The 17,909-nt window shown below is 50.6% G+C and overlaps 1 protein-coding gene across 1 annotated transcript; it reads left to right on the forward strand.

Annotated features, from left to right (window-relative positions):
* The first annotated feature begins 4,753 nt into the window (after positions 1–4,753).
* Positions 4,754–17,866, forward strand: LOC143374529 (uncharacterized). Its single transcript, XM_076822708.1, has 10 exons — positions 4,754–5,320; positions 7,304–8,916; positions 9,068–9,254; positions 12,901–13,073; positions 13,215–13,277; positions 13,358–13,485; positions 13,566–13,931; positions 15,094–15,437; positions 15,524–15,790; positions 15,875–17,866. Exons 2-10 carry the CDS (start codon positions 7,312–7,314, stop codon positions 16,315–16,317), a joined length of 3,576 nt encoding a protein of 1,191 aa, XP_076678823.1. The 5' UTR covers positions 4,754–5,320; positions 7,304–7,311; the 3' UTR covers positions 16,318–17,866.
* The last annotated feature ends 43 nt before the right edge of the window (positions 17,867–17,909 follow it).

Raw genomic sequence — 17,909 nt, forward strand, 5'->3', positions numbered from 1 at the left:
CGAAGAATGAAGGGAACGGAGAGAGCGTGGGGAGGGGGGTGGGAAATGAAAACGAATATCCCCGGGTGGCGTGGAAAATATGATCCACCCCACGGTCCTTCCATAAACTTTAAGACATTCGTCTATTCGTGGCTCGTTCGTCAAGCGAGCCGAGGAGAACGAAAAGAAAAGGGGCAGCCTCTCCATAAAGCGATCGGAGACCACCCTCGCCCTTCCACACCCCCCGGATAGACGCGAGCCTGCTCGCGTCTCTCCTCTAAGTGTATTAGACTCGCGTTTCGGGTCGTGGAAGAAGCTAGGGGGGGAGGGGGTTGGGTGCAAGTCGGAGGACGGTTTCGAAGGGTGCGAGAGGGTGGTCCGAGGCCTGTACCCCGCTAATGGCACCCTCGGGGTATTCCCGAAGAACCCTCTCGTATTTATTATTTAGCGAGGATACTGGTAGTGTGGGGAGAGAGAGAGAGAAAGAGTGTAGGGGAGGGTGTGAGCAAGGGGGAGTTGGGCGAGAAGGTGAAAGAGAGAAAAAGAAGGCGCGAAAGAGGGTCAGCTCTGGCGAACCACGAGGATTTATCCGCAAACATCACACATTGGTCCTAGACTTCCATCGAGCACGATTTTCCAGGATGGAAACCGCAGGAAATGACCGGTGACACGTGGTGCTCGGCCTAGACACGTGTTTAGCTCATCGCTAACGATGAAAAATGCTGTATCGCATCGCGTTCTCATCCAATCCGGGCCCACGGAAAACAATTTGTCACGCTTCCTAGGCACCGCATCCCCCAAAAAAAGGGACACACTTTCGAAATCTCTTTGGAACACCTCGCCTACTCCGACGTGACGTTGCCGAAATCGTTTCTATTATGCTTGAAACACCCTGGCACCGTCCTCGAATCATCCCTTACACGGCCAGTCCAATCCCCATCCCGTTTCGCGGATTCATACTCGGAAATCGATCGGATCGAAGTTCCCCATTAAAAGTGCGTTACACGGTGGGTGGGAAATGCAGGGGAAAAAGCGGCCGAAGACTCGCCGTGGACCGGTATCAATCGAAGGATCGATTCGCAGATTACGCGGTGGCAAAACAACTGGAAAAACATCGAGACGGGACAAAAACGACGGCTGGAGGGGTGGGCAGTGGCGCGGGGGTAGGAGGAACGAGGAAAATCGGAAACAATTGTCGCTCGTGTAGGTCCGAGGAGGGAGAGAGCGAGAGGGGGCGGCTTGTAGCGGCGCGCGGGCGCGCAATTTGCGCGTCAGGAAAATGCATGCTTCGATGGCAGCAGCTGCGGGACGTTATTGATACTACATTTCTCCCGATTTGACGAATTGCCGTATTGGGCTAATGGTCCGAATACGAAGGCCCTGGCCAGCCGCCGGGCATCTCACTCCGTGGCTTCCTAGCGAAACTGTTCGCCGCGACTCGTAAAACTATAACCCGCTCATAATTCTCCGCCATTTCGGTCTGGAGGAGCCCGAGGGGAAAAAACGGGAACGGTTGCCGAACGAATGGCACGGGAAGTACCGATGCTTCCGCTCGGTTTGCCACTCGAAAGTCGATGCTAGCGAGTCGCATAGCCTTCGTCCTTCGTTTTATACGGTTTTTCTAATGGTACAAGTGTGTAACGCTTCGGGGGAGATTTTGTAGAGTCGATTCGATCGAATTACAATATACGTAACGGAGAATTTTCCAAATAGCGATAGCGTGAGTATAGTGACGAAGCTGATCATACGCGTGAAGGTTGATTCCCACTGAACGCTTATCCAGAATCCAGTTTAACGTCCCAAGTATATTTAAAGAGTGATATAAAATAGAAAAACTCACCAAAACGGTGTAGCACGTGATTCCACGAAGAACACACACGACGAGAGGGGAAGAACGACACAGAAATATCTCGGTGGGCGAGTTAGGGAAAACAGGCCGATTAAGATTGTCGATCTCCATCAAGCCGTCTATTAAAATATTCTGTAGCCGCGATCGCACGATAATCTCCGAAACGGAGGCACGGAGAACGAAGGAACCACACATGTATGTACAACTATCCAGCTCGGAAGGGAGAAGGGGACTGAGGTATGCGAGGAACGCTTAGCCAGGCTGGTTGATATCGCCGAACGTAACGAGAGGAAAAAACGTCAACAGAGACGAGTATGCTCTAAGAATATATACAAGCCGGTCGGACCCGGCTTGCTCGTCGCGGACCGCTGTTTACAAAGTCAACGCCTTGGCACGTTCATTGAAATACATCAGGAAGTCTTATGCTCAACGGTGGAACGAAATATTCAGCGATACCACCGATAATGTTACATAGACTTGAACCATTCAAACTCTCGCCGAGAAATATAAATATATATCTAGTACTGCAATAATAAACTGTAGTTACCGTTCCATATTCAATGCATGCTTTGTTAAAATCTATGCTAGAGACATATTATCCTTCAAATTCTATACAATTCGTGTGTATCTCCAACACGAACACGAGTTCGTTAAGCGAAGTCATTTCTCACGCGCAATCAAATGCATTGTCGCTAATGGCAGACATATTGGATTCCGATTACGAGATTCAATCGAACGATGGTTAATTGAATTTAATTTAGAATGCTAATATGATATTTCAATGAATTTTCCATCTGCAGCTCTCTGTTCTGTCGAAAACTCAGTGACTTTTAAAGTATGTATGGGATAAATGGTCATATTTCGTTGGAAATCGTTGAACAGCTTTCCCGCCACTTTGGGAGCATTGGACACGTTGGTTACGACAATTATATTTACGAAATTATGCTCACCGTATGAGTTGCCGAGTAAGAATTTGTGATTTTCTGACCCGCGGCATCGAGGGGACCAACGTGTGACCATTGGGTTCGCAAATTCAACAACTTTTCGCGATTAAATCAGAGAAAATAACTGACAATTATCGACAACGTGCACCACTTCGCGTCAACAAACAACTTCGAGAAAGAAACCCAAATTAAACGATGCTATGGCCGCGGGAGTTGGTGGCGCCACCTGCTGGGAAAAGCGGGAACTAGATCACACTCTTGGATTCGAATTATCCACCGCGAGTCATCGAACACTCGAGTTATTGTTTACCATCTCTACGATTTAATTTTTATTATTTCTATTCTATTTATTACTATATTTTAACATAAAAGTGGTGTTTTATGAGTTTAACTTGAATCATTGATATATAAAGAATGTTAAAAGATTACAGCTCGAATGGATTATTTATGCAAACCTTACATCTTCCAACACACAAATAAACTATAACAAATCATCGATAACAGCTGGCGTCGCAAACGTAGAAATAAGGCTAAACAGAATTGCAGCTCGATAACTCGTGCCTTTTTTTGCCTGATATAATTACGAGCCTCTCGCAATTAAGGCACTCGTAATTTCTTATTTTTCGTCGAATCGATTGAGAAAAATGGCCCGCCGAAGCTGGGGAAGAGCCGAAACTACATTATGCACAGTGGACCGTTTTGCTTGCAGCATTCTCGGGATGATAATGGCATCGTTTGAAGTGTTCGCGTAATTAATGAAGCTAAAAACTTTTGACCCTTAATTACGCAGCCTATTGTACTTGCAGAGTTCTTTCTTTCTGCCGTGAGATTGCGAATAAAGAATACGGGGCCATATTGCAATCAACGAATGTCCCACGGAATATATTATACGTACGCAAGATCTTTGTTTTCGATGTCTACCTCAATCCCTCCCACGCCATGAGATTCCATTCTTCCAATTAACAGATTTAAACTTTAAAATAACATACTTGAACGTCCTGGCAACCACTTGAAAATGGACAATTTCGAATGCTGCTTTAAATTAAACCAAACATATGGAATATGTGGTTCCACGTTCGATTAAAAAATGATAAATCGACGACTGTATGCACAATTAAGAACACTATTTCGGTAAACACTTCTATTCCTATTTTATCGGTTTTGGTATAAAATATTTATTTGAAAAGAATCCGGAACGTTCTATACCTCGTCCGCGATTAAGCGTCCGAAATTTGAATGGTCACGGAGAAACCAACGATCGATCGGTAAGAGACCATTCCAGATGGACTCTCGGAGGACGTGACTCGCTGGATAAGCGAAAACTCGTACCCTTCGATACATAACCAGCGAGGAATTTTTATAACTAAATTAAAGGATAATCAGGACCGCGATGGTTATCCGCAATTACCCGTGACCCCAAGTAATTGCGTTAATAGAACAGAGAGAGGAAATTTGCAGCGCACCAGATCCGCCTCGCTGTTTTCTCCTTAAAAATTATACCCCTACGCTGTAAACGCTTATAAGTCGACCATGAGCACGTACCTGCCTCAGATACCACCTAATCTTTCGTACCTCCTCGAAGCTGGTTGCCCTTTGTCTAAGCGAACAAGCGACCCCATTGGAAATCTCCAAAAATCTTCTCCCGTACCTGAGTCACTATGTTTGCTCTGTACACAGAACCCATTGTGACCGACCACGAAACGAATCATTGTAATCACTGATACAGTGATCGTTAAGGGAGTGAGCGATTCCGTTCTACGAAGGAGGCGTTACAGATTTAATACGGCCCTGATTCCGTCGTTTAAGAGCGCCGCAACGATCTACCCTATCCAACGAGTCCCATCGTGGCCCGGGAGAGTGGGTGGGCCTGACACTCGCGGTCCCTGGACCGAATCGACGGCCGAGCTTCGAATGGCGTGGCCTTAGCGGGGTCTGCGGTGCAAGAGTCGGGGCCCCGGGGGCCCCTCGCTCGGGCTTCGGGCCCGGTGGAGCAGAGGAGGAGGGGGCTGGAAGGGGGCAAAGGCACATTCCAAGGTAGAACGGCTGCCAGTGAAGGTGGAAGGCACCGACTCAGTCTCTCACGACATTGCGCTCCGCTCCTATCCTCTCCGGTCGCTTCCTTTCTTCGGGTCCCTCGTTCTCGCCCGTCTCTCCGCGGGCCTCGTTCTCGGTAGGCGACACTCGGCGCCGGATCAGCGACGATTTGTGGCCGCGTTGCGACGGAGGGATGTGATGCCGAGCGTTTCGCGTGCTGCCCGTGGTACAGAGTGCGGTCCAATGGAGTAGAAGTACTGCACGGGAAGTGTGTGGTGGTGTTTCTTTGGCGGCACGCGTGGCGGCCTGACGATTCGAAAATGCGCACGCCTAACGACGTGCCGCGGTATTCCAGTGGGAAGGCCAAGGAGCAGAATCCGCACGGCGAAAATAGACCTCGTGTTCAGATCCGTGGCCCGATCGCCGGGCATGCGGAAGGAGCGTCGCCGGGAGACAGTGATTGAGAGGATCCGGCGGAGCAGACGGGAGCATACTTGAATATTCGATCGCGCAGGTGAGGCCACGACTATCTTGTTCGCTTAATGCGGGATACACGCGATGGATGCCGATTCACGAGAGCTGCCCTCGCGTGGGCACCGAGCACGGAGGCGCGGGGGAGTAGGGGAAGGTATATCGCGGATCGGAAAATGGGTTGGAGAGGCTGGGAGCGCTCGGTTAGACGGAGATTTTTCTCACGGTGTGCCGCATAGGTCGGCGTGCCACGATCCCCGGGCGAAACAATGATCCGGGGCCCCTGATATATCCGCGAGATCCGTGAAATTCCACGGTAGGTAATCCGAGGGAGAATCGAAACAGTTGACACGAGCAGTTCCATTTATCCGTGACGGGGAAACCGGTATTCGTAGCGAACCGGGCAAGGTGGATATCTTATCCGAACGATACGAAATTAACAGCTCCTGACGTTCTGATAAACGCTACCGTTCATTCTCGTCCTACCCCTGTCGATCTTTCAGCCTCCATACTCCTTTCCCTTCTTGTGCCCCTTGATTTAAAAAATCCAATCAATCGCCACCACTCGTTTAATAACCACGCGGATCACGCGAGTCCCACGACCCGCGTAACTACGTATAAACATCGGCAGAGATTTTTTTACCAGTCAGGCATCCGATGAGAACCGTCTGGAACACGGTGACCATGGGGAGGGGGGCCGGGACCGTCGGTCTGTTCTGCGTGAACGAAATTAAATCCACGTGCCGCGAAGTATTCCCATTCTTCCCCCGGATCGGGAGATCGTCGAACGACAAGAAAAACTTAACCGCGTCCGTGCAACGCCATCGGCATCGAACTTGACCATGGCCTTCGGAGCGTTTGCGCTCGTATAACGAGATACGAGGAATGCGAGTGGCCGAGCAGAGTCCACCGACTGTACTTACGAGGACTACTTCGGACTGGTTTGCCGCAACTAGATGCCCGATACCGAACGGGCTCCGAGGTGGCAGCCGATGTGATCGATTCCGCAGGTGAAACGCGAGGGTGCCATTAGGCTAAGCAGATTCCCCGTTCGAGCAGACGATGAATGAACCTTGCGCCTAATAACGGTTAATAAGAGCGGTGATTACGCGATATTTCGTTTGGCCATTCTATCACCGTGCCACAGGAGCTCGCGCAACGTGAAATAAATCGGCCGGCAATCGTCGCGAAATTGATGCTTGCGGTTACGTTGATTGGTGCAATTCGTATTCCACCTGAATCGACTTCTTACAAGTGGACGTGTTAACTTTAACGCGTCCGCTAGACGTCCCCGTAACGATATCCCAGCGTGAGGTTTGACCGCCGCGATAAAAGACGCGAGAACAGCTTCCGGAGGATGCTTATTATCGGAATTCGCAACAATTTCTTAACAAGGTAATACGGGGCAAGTTGCGAGGGGGCGGAATTCTTCTGAATAAATACAATAGCGGGCCGTGAAAGGCCGCTCTCCACAACTCAAGAAAAGAATCGTCTAATATTCGCCCTGGTATTTATATAAGTTCCGCGAAAGCTATTCGAGAAGTTTTAACGACGGAAGGCGCTAATAGGCTGCGAAAGTTTTCCGCGTTTCCGCGTCCGGAACGGAGTTAGGCATCATCCCATTACTCCGGGCCCCGCGCTGCGTCGTAATTGGGAGATTCGTTAGTTCTTTTAACCGAGTGTTGGCTTCTCGTAGATCATCGACAAAGCGCGAGGCTCGCGAGTCCCTATCAAGGGAGACCCGAGGCAGCCATCGGGTATTCCTAGGGACGGAATCGATGCTTTTATTTCTCGCGACGCTTACGCTGGCTCCCGCTGTTTTGTAATCCGCGGCGATTTATCAAGTTCAACGAGGCGGCGGGATGGAAACGAATAATCGCCCCTCGAGGAGATGTGAGAAATGCGCCGGTCCCTCTCGTGATCGATCGCGATCTTGAAAATGGATGCGTCAGCGTGTCTTCTTACGGGCCCATTACGGTGGTAACGAGGTTTTCCATCTAATTGTTATATGAAATCGCGATTTCAGGTACCAAGATGTCCCAGCCGCAGCTGACCACCGACCTGGACGTTCCGGAGAGTCCGCAACACCCTTGCCAATGCTCTGCGATGAGTAGCATGGATTCCATGAGAGCGCAGAGGGACAGGGGCGAGAGGAGCGTGGGAAGTACAAGAATTTCCAACAGCCAAGAACTCCCTAGGGGTCTGGAGGCGCTTCAGAGCGCTTTCGAGCCGATAAGAAGGCTGGAGAGCCCGTTGTCTCACCAAGAGAGCCAGCAGATGAATTTGGAGAACACGAGGAACGTGGATATGTTGGAGCATCAGGCGGGCCTGTCGCCGAATCCGAGGTCGATGGAGAGCCAGAGCGCCATTCTGTCCAGACACGGTCACAATCTATCGTGCAGCCCGAGGAACTTGGATCTCTCTCGGAACTTGGCGTTCGAGGCCGCGCGAAGAGTTCAGGAATCCGGCAACCTGCAGGACAACCAACACAGCCTAACTTCCAGCCCTAGCCCTTTGTTGGAGGTTAGCTCGGCGCTGCTCGAGACGTCCGCGAAAGATCTGGACAAGCAGCTGGAGGATCACGGCGGGTTATCGCAAAAGCAAGCCGCCGCGAGCAAAGATAAACTGAAGAATATTCAGCAAGTACTGAACCCTTATCAGCATCATCACGAGCCGACGTCAGCGGAACGCAACGTCCACGGACATTTCCACGGCGATGCCCATGCCCACGTTCACAAGCACGCCGACAATTTTCGCGGCGGCACGAATTTGGACGCGGGGGATGGATTAATGGGCTTTCAGCAGCACCAGAGGCAGCACACTCATCATTACCACGGGAACGCCAAGGCCACAAGCGTGGCCCACCATCACGGTCCAGCCACCGTGCATCATCCGCATGGTCCCCAAGGGATGACGGGCCATCATCATGGGAACCTGGCGCCCAGCCTGGCTGGTCACGTTCATGGAAACTCCGGCCCACTGAGCAGCTCCAGTTCAACGTCCATGAGCCATGGAAGCCAAGGTAACACTGGGAATCCAAGTGCTCATCACCACTCCAATCAGATCTCCGCGTCCGCCACCATGGCTCACAGAAGCTCGCCCACGAGTCACCATCGTCTCAGTGGCGGAACTGGCCTGGGAAATCACTACACGCAGAACTCAGGCTTCGCAAGTGATCACCATGGTACTTCCAGCGCGATGAGCGGGGCTTCGTCGAATTCGAGCATGCTGAACCATGGCGGCTCGCCAGCGGTTCATCGGCACGTGGTGAACGCCAACAGCAGCCTATCGACCACGCCGCTGGCTGGCCATCATCATGGCAGCTCGTCGGGCAGCTTAACCGGACACTCCAGCGTGAATCATCATCACGTCAGCTCTGGCATATCTTGCGAGTCCTCTTCGTCGAACGCTAATACGAGAACCCACAGTCGCCTGGATCACGTTCACGACCACCATCATCATTTGCAACAAGTGCATTCGTTGCATACCAGCCATCCGGATTCCCGACAAAGGGATAGGGCTCCGTCAAGCTTGGAGCACCACAGTCATCACCATGGACACATACATAACCATGGGCATCAGCACTCGCAGACCAACGATACCAAAAACACGTCTCTCATTGGGGTGGACTCGATTCAGGTACGTTTTACAGATTTGGAGAGAGAGCTTGATAACAGTAGAGAATTCTTTGCTTCACGGTGTTGATGCAAGAGTGTCTTTTAGTAGCCACTTTTCGAGGGGACTTGATTCTCTGCTTCGTGTATTACGAAATGGCACCTTTGACATTTAGGTATCGGCACCTTCGAAGAGCAAGTGCCAGTGTCACGTGGTGCAGACTGGAGGGAACAAGAGAGGGCAAGAGGGTGAAAGCGATGCTGGCGTTGAGGTGACATCGAGAACGCACCAACCCCCCGCGCTTCCTCCGCGACCACCCCCTAGGCCAACGAGGAGATACGAAACAACGTCTTCTAATCAGTGTAAGTGTTTCTGTACTCAAGATCCCCTTCGTGATAGTCCCAAAGTCCTAGAAATATTTCTTAAAATACCATCGCCTGACAAGAAAACGTTGCTCCCACTTAGTATTCCTCCCAACATCGGGTTAATAACTCCCACGCGTAATCTCGTCGATTTGAACGTTTGACGAACAAGTGCTCCACCCTCGTTGCCTGATTTTCGCTTCAAGCAGGCGTGACACCCACTCAGGCATCGTTCCCTGAGACTCGAATGGCATTAGACGTACAAGGGAAGGTAACCGCTAGCTCCACCCTTAGTCTCTCCGCCCTATGATTGTGAGAACGCCTGTAGTATCAGCAGTCTAACGGCCAAGGAGGCATCCAGCGTGATAACCCTCGTTATCAGTGGCGGCCACGCGGTTATCGACGCCGTGAAGCGCTGTTGAACGATTCTACTTGCTTCGAGGAACAGCCCTCCGTTGAATTTCAACCCTCGACCGCGTCGAGTCGCTCGAATCGTCACGGTATATCGACCAGTCGATGCTCGCAGTAACCGAGAGCAGGAGCATCGTGTCGAAGAATGCTGCGAATCGAACAACAAGCTACGATACATTTACGCTCCCCGCCGCCGATCGGACCTGCTCGCTGAATAGACGTGGGAGGAATACCGCCTTGGGTGCTCTTTCAAAGGAATTTCTAAGCTCTACCTTCGACCACCCGAACTTACCACCACCACCTGTGGGACACCCCAGCGTGCGGAGCAACAGAGATCTCGTGGAGTATCTCTCGAGTTGTTGCGCTCCCGCATTCGTCTCCAGCGGTCCAGCGGGGACGTTCAAGAAGCTAAGAAGTGATACTCTTCGGGGAGAATTCGCGTGAACTGTGCGCGGGAGGACCTACATCGGCGGTGATATTATTTCCAAACACCTTCGATCCCGCGGCAAGTAAACCACCCCTGTCGGAAGGCTGTGTAAAAATAATACACTGTGATTCCTATGCAAGATCCGGAGCTAATCAACGAGGAAGTGCATGCTGGAGGGTTGACCTTGAGCGGCAATCCCCTCGTGGTGATATGTGATGCGCAAACGTAGATCATAAAGCGTCGGAGAAGATAGTGACTTCGATTTCTTCGGTGCCAGTTAACGAAGGCTCGCGCGTTTTGCAATTCAGATTCGTGACGCGTGAACGGTACGGTTGTGCAACACGAATACTCCCAGGGGTTTCACGCTTTCGGACAGTCAGCGAAGAGAAACATTGGCCTTGCCTGCCACGTGTTAGCTCGCGAAGATAAAATAGAGCGGAATCATCCAGCGGGGGTTGGCGAAGCTTCGACGCAGCGCGCGGCTTGGGACAGGAGGAAGATGGACGGATATCCAGTGCTCCAGATAGTGCGATGTCGGCTTGGAACGGAAATGGAGATGGATAACCAGGGTTATCCATTCACAATGGCGGCACACTCGCATTCCCACTTGCCGCATCCGGCACACCACGCGCACTTCCCGAGATCGCATTACCCTCACCCCTGCGGTATGCCGATTAACCCTTCTTGTTAATTTATCAATCGGCCCCTGGCAACCCCATTCCGCCACTACCACCGATCTGCATACCCGTATAATCCGCTATTAGCTATTCCATTAAGTCGCATGTGGTACAGCAAAAGCTGCCTCAAAGCGATGATTAATCACCCTCGGGCGGGCGAGCGCACTTTCTTCATTTCGGCGAGTAGAAATATTTAGAAGTTAAGACGTATCTTTTGCACGATTAGAAATCGACGATTCTATGGAATATTTATTCGGAGTCGATGAGAAGAGGATGAAGAAGTAGCAGGATCCCTGTTTAACGTGACGAATGTATTTTCTATCAACCATATTCTATTTTCGCACGCGAGAAATGTTACAGTGTCATGGAAGGCCACGTGGATGACGAAAGGTTGCCGTATAAATAGGTATCGACAAGTTTCTTCGTAAAACGTATTCGACGCAGTGCCAGTGGCAGCTCGATAAAATATTGAATATTCACCATCAATGCAGAGCGAGGCGAGTAGCTTTTGGGCAAGTGTGCGCGGATAGAAGAGAATCAGTCGATTTTATCCGTTGCATCTGTGGCTGCCCGAGGTTGCCTTTTCGACGAAAATTGGTGAACCAACCGTTTCCATCCACCGAAAGCTTTGTTTGCGTGCTGATCTGTGAACGCCAGTTTCGCTTCGTTTAGCCTGAAAGCCAGGTTTACCCAAGTCGTAAATGTACCGTCTCAGGTAGTACAGGTGCAGGTCAACATTTCTCCTGGTCGAATACACGAGAGGCAGGTATGTCTAGGTATTCGGTGAAACGATTCTCCCTAACGTCTTCAATAGAACGGGCAACAAACTGTTAAAGCAAGGTTGCTTGTCTTGAAGCCCAAGGAAATGGCTTCGAAATCATTGAAAAAGGAGTCCCAGCAGGTCAAACACCTTCCTCGACAAAGTAGAGCTGAAGAAAACTTGTTTTCCTGAAAGAAACAGCTTCCAAAATCGCCCCCCAAAGGGACCTACTTGTTGAATCCTGACAAAGGTGGGAATTCCCACCGAAAATAAGGTTATCCTGGAACGTTCGTTCCCAAGAAGGTCCAAAGCATCCCCTACCGATCTCGTTTCGAAAGAATTGCTCGATTCGAAGCTACCTCTGGCGCAATTGTCCCAGAATTCTACTCGTCGATACTAAAATAATTAGATTTTTAATTACAGAAGACGATCACCCCACTCGCTCTTTGTCCTCGGCATAGAAAGACTCGGGTGCTATTCTTTATTAATGGGAAGCCTGATTAAAAAGTTCAGCTCTGTCGACTCTCTGTTCCTCGACAGAGAGAGACCGAGTCCGTTCTATTGTGTTTGAAACGACGTAGTACCGACGCTTCCATCGCTCAACATTCATTGAAGGAATTTCCAATACAGCGTAGTCGGCTGAATTGCGGGCTTCGACAACAAAAGTCGATCCCCGAGTGACAGAGAATGGAAAACCGCTCCTGTTACAATCCCAGCGAAAAGCTAGCCCTAGCGCGACGCTCGGATCGAGCGGAGGGAATTTTTGTACGCCGACGCGTGCTCCCGCGGCAGACGATACGCAATCAGTAGCTTGATAGGGGAGCGAATTCTTTAATTAACCCCGAGCGGGCAGGAATCTCTGATGATAACTGATTAGAGGTGGCTGGTAACGAGGAAGGGCGAGAATCGACTTGAACTAGAAGGTAATCACCGAGCGGAGAGATTCGAAGGATCTCGCTCGCGGGCACGTTTCTCATTGTGGTCAGATCAGCGCTCCCGTTGCTCGGTTCTCACGCAAGGACAATCATTATCCCGTGAAAGAAGGAGCGAGCACGACGGGGATAAGTCGTGCGGGAGCTATTCTGAAAAGGGTCGATAGCGGCACAAAAGGAATCCGTTTCGGCCACCGAAAAATATCCTTCGAGCTATTTCGTCTTTCAAGGAGATGCTTTTCAGGCGATAGCGGGCGGCGAGATTCCGCGCGAGATTACGTCCGGCTCGAACGCTCTCCACTTTCTACGAAGCTGAAAATATTCGAGACGTCTCATTGAGGGTTTCCCAAGCGTGTCTCCCCCCTGTTCTCCCCCCGGTCGCTTGAAAATTCCCCGCGTATCGCTCCTCCGCTATCAGTGACCGATTTTAATTTTACAGGCCACACCGGGGAAGGTGGTTGCTGCAAGAAGTACGTTGTCCTTTGTTGCCTTTGTGGCGGGCTGAGCGCTGCGGTCGGTAGTCTCTTTTTGGCGGTACACGCGGTCCTTTCAGCCCACACGGCCAGTCTAGCACTCTTTGAGACTGTACCATCTTACATTCCTGGCATAATGGTGAGAGGCAAAGATCGGAATCTATTAACCGGCCTTTCGTTCGGCGTACACGCGTGTTCACAGAAATTTCCGACTAAGTCTTGAACGATGCGTACGCTTAGATCCTTACGAATAATAACGCACGTTCGATGCACTTTGCAGTTAATATTAATGGGTCTGTTCACGATGCTACTCGCGAGGCGGAAGCACAGATACGGGCTTCTGGTAAGCACATTAACTCCCTTCTTAACGCAACGTTCCATTAATAGCAATCTTATTAAATGAAATTTGCAATTCTTTCTTAGATGAAGGTGTGCGGCTCCGTCGGCGTGGTTTGCGCGCTGGTGTGCGTGCTAGTCACCGTTACAACGACGGTGATACACATGTCCCGGCTGCAGGGGCTTCGAAAATGCGTGTACACCGTGAAAGCGAGGTATGTGGAGCCTGTACTTCAGAAATGAGCTACGAGGAAGGGAATGTTAGACCGGTAACGATCCATATTTATCACGTCAGATCGTGCACTTGCTACGGGGCACCGGAAGGAGATCCAGGGGTCCTGTTCGAAGGGACTCCGCACTGCGAGGCGGTGCACGGGGCCCTGCACGCTTGCTTGAGGGCCCTGTTCGGCGTCTCGGTCGCAGGAATCTTGGCCTGCATATTCTCCTGCATGCTGGTGTACCAGCTGTTGAGTCACGAGAAGAAGAAGATGTACTGGGAGCAGTTGGAGCTCAGATGCAGATCTCTCTACGGCCAAGGAGGCACCGTGGGACCGCCGACTGGTTCCTGCGGATGCTGCAACGACTGCGGCGGTGCTAGCCCATGGTGGGCGCAGACACCGGGGAACCTCTACACGCCGAACCCGGACCTGGCACCATCCAGGTACGTGAATTCGAGAAATCAATCTATGAGCCTAAGTAGTTTCAAGTGGGCCAACTTATGCAGAAAGCCAGCAACCATCAATGATCTGAAATTGAGGTTTAGTTTGATGATTTTAATTGTTAAGGAAAAGTAGCGAGTATATTTTACTTCTTGTTATTCTTTTACAATATTATTTAACTGGTTATTTAATTATGTATAATTAACATTATTTTAAATTTTCTGTAGCTTTTGTTTCTTAAGCCTAAAGTGGAACTATGGCTTTGATAATTATATAACGTAAGAGTTGTCCCATGGGATGGTATTTTTTTGCAAAACAAAGATCACAAAATTGTGGGATCCCGTACTGTGTTTAACTTTTTGTCATTTGGAGGGTCGGTAGGTTTCTGCATAACTTGACCCAACTGAGCTCGAGTGTGCCGCTCGAAATTCCGATTGAAAGCACCCCTGAGGGTACATATTCCCGTAGCGTGTACGTGAGATCTAATAGCCAACGAATAATGGAGATAAAAGTTATCAACCGTCGCGACGGCGCGCAGTTCCTAGAAACTCTAACGTATCCGATTGCATAAGAGCAGCACACGGTTGAGGGTACAGTTACGTCGTTTGCATCATCGCGATTCCAGTAGCCGAGGATGTGGCCCGCGATGAACTTCATTGAGCAGTTATTGATGCAATACGGAGATAGAGCGCGTGCATTCGTTCCCAGGGCGAGGCGATACATATTCAATAGATTTCATTCACGAGTGTCACGAGCGCGGGGTGCAATAAACTCGTAAACGAGGCAACGATCCTCCGCTCCCAGGACGCATTGTATTCCGGTAATTCGCTAATGTATGGCATTAATTAAGCCGGCATTCCGCCCTGGCTTCTGACATTCGGGGGAGAGAGACTTCTTCGGCCGGGGAATAAATTATGATGGACGACGGTCCTCGTGCGCGCCGCGCTCGTCCAGCTGGCAAAAAAAGCGGCGATCGTGCACCGTGATCGTTTTCGCGGATCCGTTCGTGGAAAGATACGATCAGCGCTGGCTGCCGCAATATTTCGCCCGAAATATTCCGCTTCCCCCGCCCCGGTGGAACGCGTCCGGCATGCCTGAGGCCCGCCTCTCGGGGACACCGAAATACACGCGAAACTGAATTTCGTTTAAATCCTAATCTTGCAGAAGATGGAGGCTGCCTTGGTCGAGGTCCAGAGGGCCGGCGCCGAGCCCGGACTCGAATTACGGCTTTCACACTCAATCCAGACAGACGGAGGCCAACGTGGAGAACGCGAACGGCCCCTACAGTGTCCTGAACTCTCAGTCCAGCGGGCCTTACTCCGTTCTGAACACGCAGAACGGGCCGTACACCCCCAGCACGGCGTCCTACAGCGTTCTGGAGGCACCGGTGCCCCTGTGGGGCCCTCCGCCACCCTACAGCGACCCTAACAGCCCGGCTAGAAGACCGCAAGTGGCTGAACAGAGGCCCAGAATTGCCAAACGGATAGAGAACTTCGAGAGCAACGAAGGTGGAGGCTCGCAGTGATAATTGAATTGAGATTGAATAAGGATGCCTGCGCCTGAGCATCTTCTGAAGTGTTGAACGCTGTTACAGATCACAGATCGAGGCCGACGAAGCGCCCCTCTGATAACTACGAGAACGCCGAGGAGATATCGAACAGCACCGACCCGGAGGGAGGGAACGAGGGCACTATGAAAGGTAGGAGGGCCAGGAAGCCCCTGAAGGGGGTGGAGAACGGAGCGTTCCAGCAGGAAGCGAATCCGGGACCGAAGCAGTCGGAGAGCGAGCTGTACTTCGGCGACGTGTCCTCGTGCTGCGGGCCCGAGAGCAGTTTCTATGACCTGGCCGTGGAGAAGGAAGGTAACAGTGCCCCGAGAAGTCACAGTGTTTCAACATTCGTCGACTATTGTCTTGAGCATCGCTGATCAGTTGAATCGTTCACAGGCGCAGAGCATTCAGAGGGCGTAGACTACTTGGCGGCGCGTTTAGGCAAACGACAACTGTCGAAGCGATCCAGGCTGCCTCTACCTCTGCCATCGGACGGCGGCGACATACCTTCCGACAGTTACGCGAACAGCGACGAACCTAGAAACGCCAGAGGGCCGTTTCTAGCTCCTGACGCCCAGTACGAAGTCATTCAGCAGGGTCGATACTCTTATTACGCGGCCAAGGACGACGAACAGCTTCAGGAAGGTCCGGCGACCTCTGGATACTTTAGAGAAGAGGAGACTGAGAGAGGAAGGGAGAGAGATTACAGGGATTACAGAAGTAGCCAGGAGGAAGAAACGCCCCAGTGCTGCCTCAGCGACTCCACCACCCTGGACTCAGGCTGGCAAAGCGGCGAGCAGCAACAATCGGATGACAATGTTCGACCAGTGAACGTGTAACTGAGTTTTTATCATTGAATCTTCTTGGGGGAATATCAGAGCCCTTGGATATCCTGAGAGGATGAGCCCGAGAAGTAATTATTACGGAAGCAAGCCTGAACTTTGACTCAGTACAACTCATCTGTTGATCTGCTAGAGTAGAATCACTGGAAGACCGTGTCCACGTAGTCTTTTATTGCGTTCCTTCGAAGCCTGTTTTATGTCCAGCACAGTTTATGTACGAACTATCGCGAGTTAGATAGAGAGGCGTCCATGTAGAATACAAAGATGGTGATAAGTGCAAATCCGCGATTACCGTATTCGTAATAGAGCCGTAAGTGATGTGATTTGTGGTACAGTTTAGATTAAGACGTAAACCTTAACCGTTTAGGAAGTAAGCGAGGATGCATAGCGATCGATCCCGATCATCTCGCGGTCAGCGCGGAGCGATAGAAGTCTGAAAAGGATTACGAAAGGTAGACTCTGTTTTGTAAGAGATCCTGCGTAGCAATGTATTTTTCTTAACGATGTCGCACATGTTGCTCGTAACAGTAATCGTTAATGTACAGCGTGGAGTCGCGCACAGAGAAAGACAGAGTTTAGTTTCATAGTTAAAACGCCAAAAGGAAGGTCCAAGGGCAGAGCAGTTATGGAAAAGCGAGCAGGTGGATTTTCCAAAGTCACGATCGCTCCACGCAGATCTTCCCTTTGGCGGCTCGTTAGAAACGTCCATGTACAAAAGTGTGTGCTTTACTCTTGCCAATACCTTGCTAGATGTCAGCTCGATTTCGCACTTAGACGCTAATCATCGAGAGGTTCCGATAAGTTTACTAAATACTCGGTCACTGGCCACACCACATTTATGTCACCCTCGCCCCGAATTGCGTGCGTGTTCGTCACGCCACAGTCCAATCAGAATCTTGGCTCAGTTAAGATCACTTTCCCTACGATTACCCCCAATTACTCCCGTTTTTACTTCACGCGAGAGCCGTATGGATAATGAAATAACGCGGCAGGGATAGCTAACGGTGGCCTCGAGCGGCCAACTGATTCTGCCTGGACTGCGGTCATTAAGGGAACTAACGAGTTGCTTTCGCATGCCTGCAATTCGACGCGAAGACCGACTTTCACGAAGCTACAGTTACTTTTTAAAGAAACCGCGAAACATTGACGCACCCGTTCGTCGCGCATCTGAATCCTCGAGGAGGCTGCTGCCATTCCTGCTAGTGGAAGGAATTTTGATGTTGATGGTCAGCTTCGTCGAGCTTCGTTCACAACGTAGAGCCACGCTCGCTTTCAAACGTTACAATCCAGGTGGACCAAAAAGCGTATATAGAATCGATTCTACTCGATTACCGTAACGGATTAGAGACCGCCGTCGAACGACTAACGTCTAAACCAGATGCATATTTTATAATCGGCATTCTAGAGCGAGAGAGAGAGAGACGAGGCCAGCTTAGGGGAGTAGTTTAACGTTGTTTACTCGATAAAGTGTACCTTAAGAGCGATACGTAGCAAGTCGAACGATGTAACAATTATCAAGAATAAAGCTTCTCGTTTTGTAAAGAAACCGTGTGGCTGGATCAGTCGCAGCAATTCCTTCGAGCGCGTTA

Source organism: Andrena cerasifolii, chromosome 11 (assembly GCF_050908995.1).
Source record: "Andrena cerasifolii isolate SP2316 chromosome 11, iyAndCera1_principal, whole genome shotgun sequence".
Classification (NCBI taxonomy): domain Eukaryota; kingdom Metazoa; phylum Arthropoda; class Insecta; order Hymenoptera; family Andrenidae; genus Andrena; species Andrena cerasifolii.

What these genes read in the sequence shown, in the direction of transcription:
- LOC143374529 (XM_076822708.1), top strand. Translation starts at nt 7,312, where the DNA reads ATGTCCCAGCCGCAGCTGACCACCGACCTGGACGTTCCGGAGAGTCCG. An exon ending in AACAACGTCTTCTAATCAGT is followed by an intron (nt 9,255 to 12,900) that starts GTAAGTGTTTCT and finishes TTAATTTTACAG; the next exon opens with GCCACACCGGGGAAGGTGGT. An exon ending in CTTACATTCCTGGCATAATG is followed by an intron (nt 13,074 to 13,214) that starts GTGAGAGGCAAA and finishes TGCACTTTGCAG; the next exon opens with TTAATATTAATGGGTCTGTT.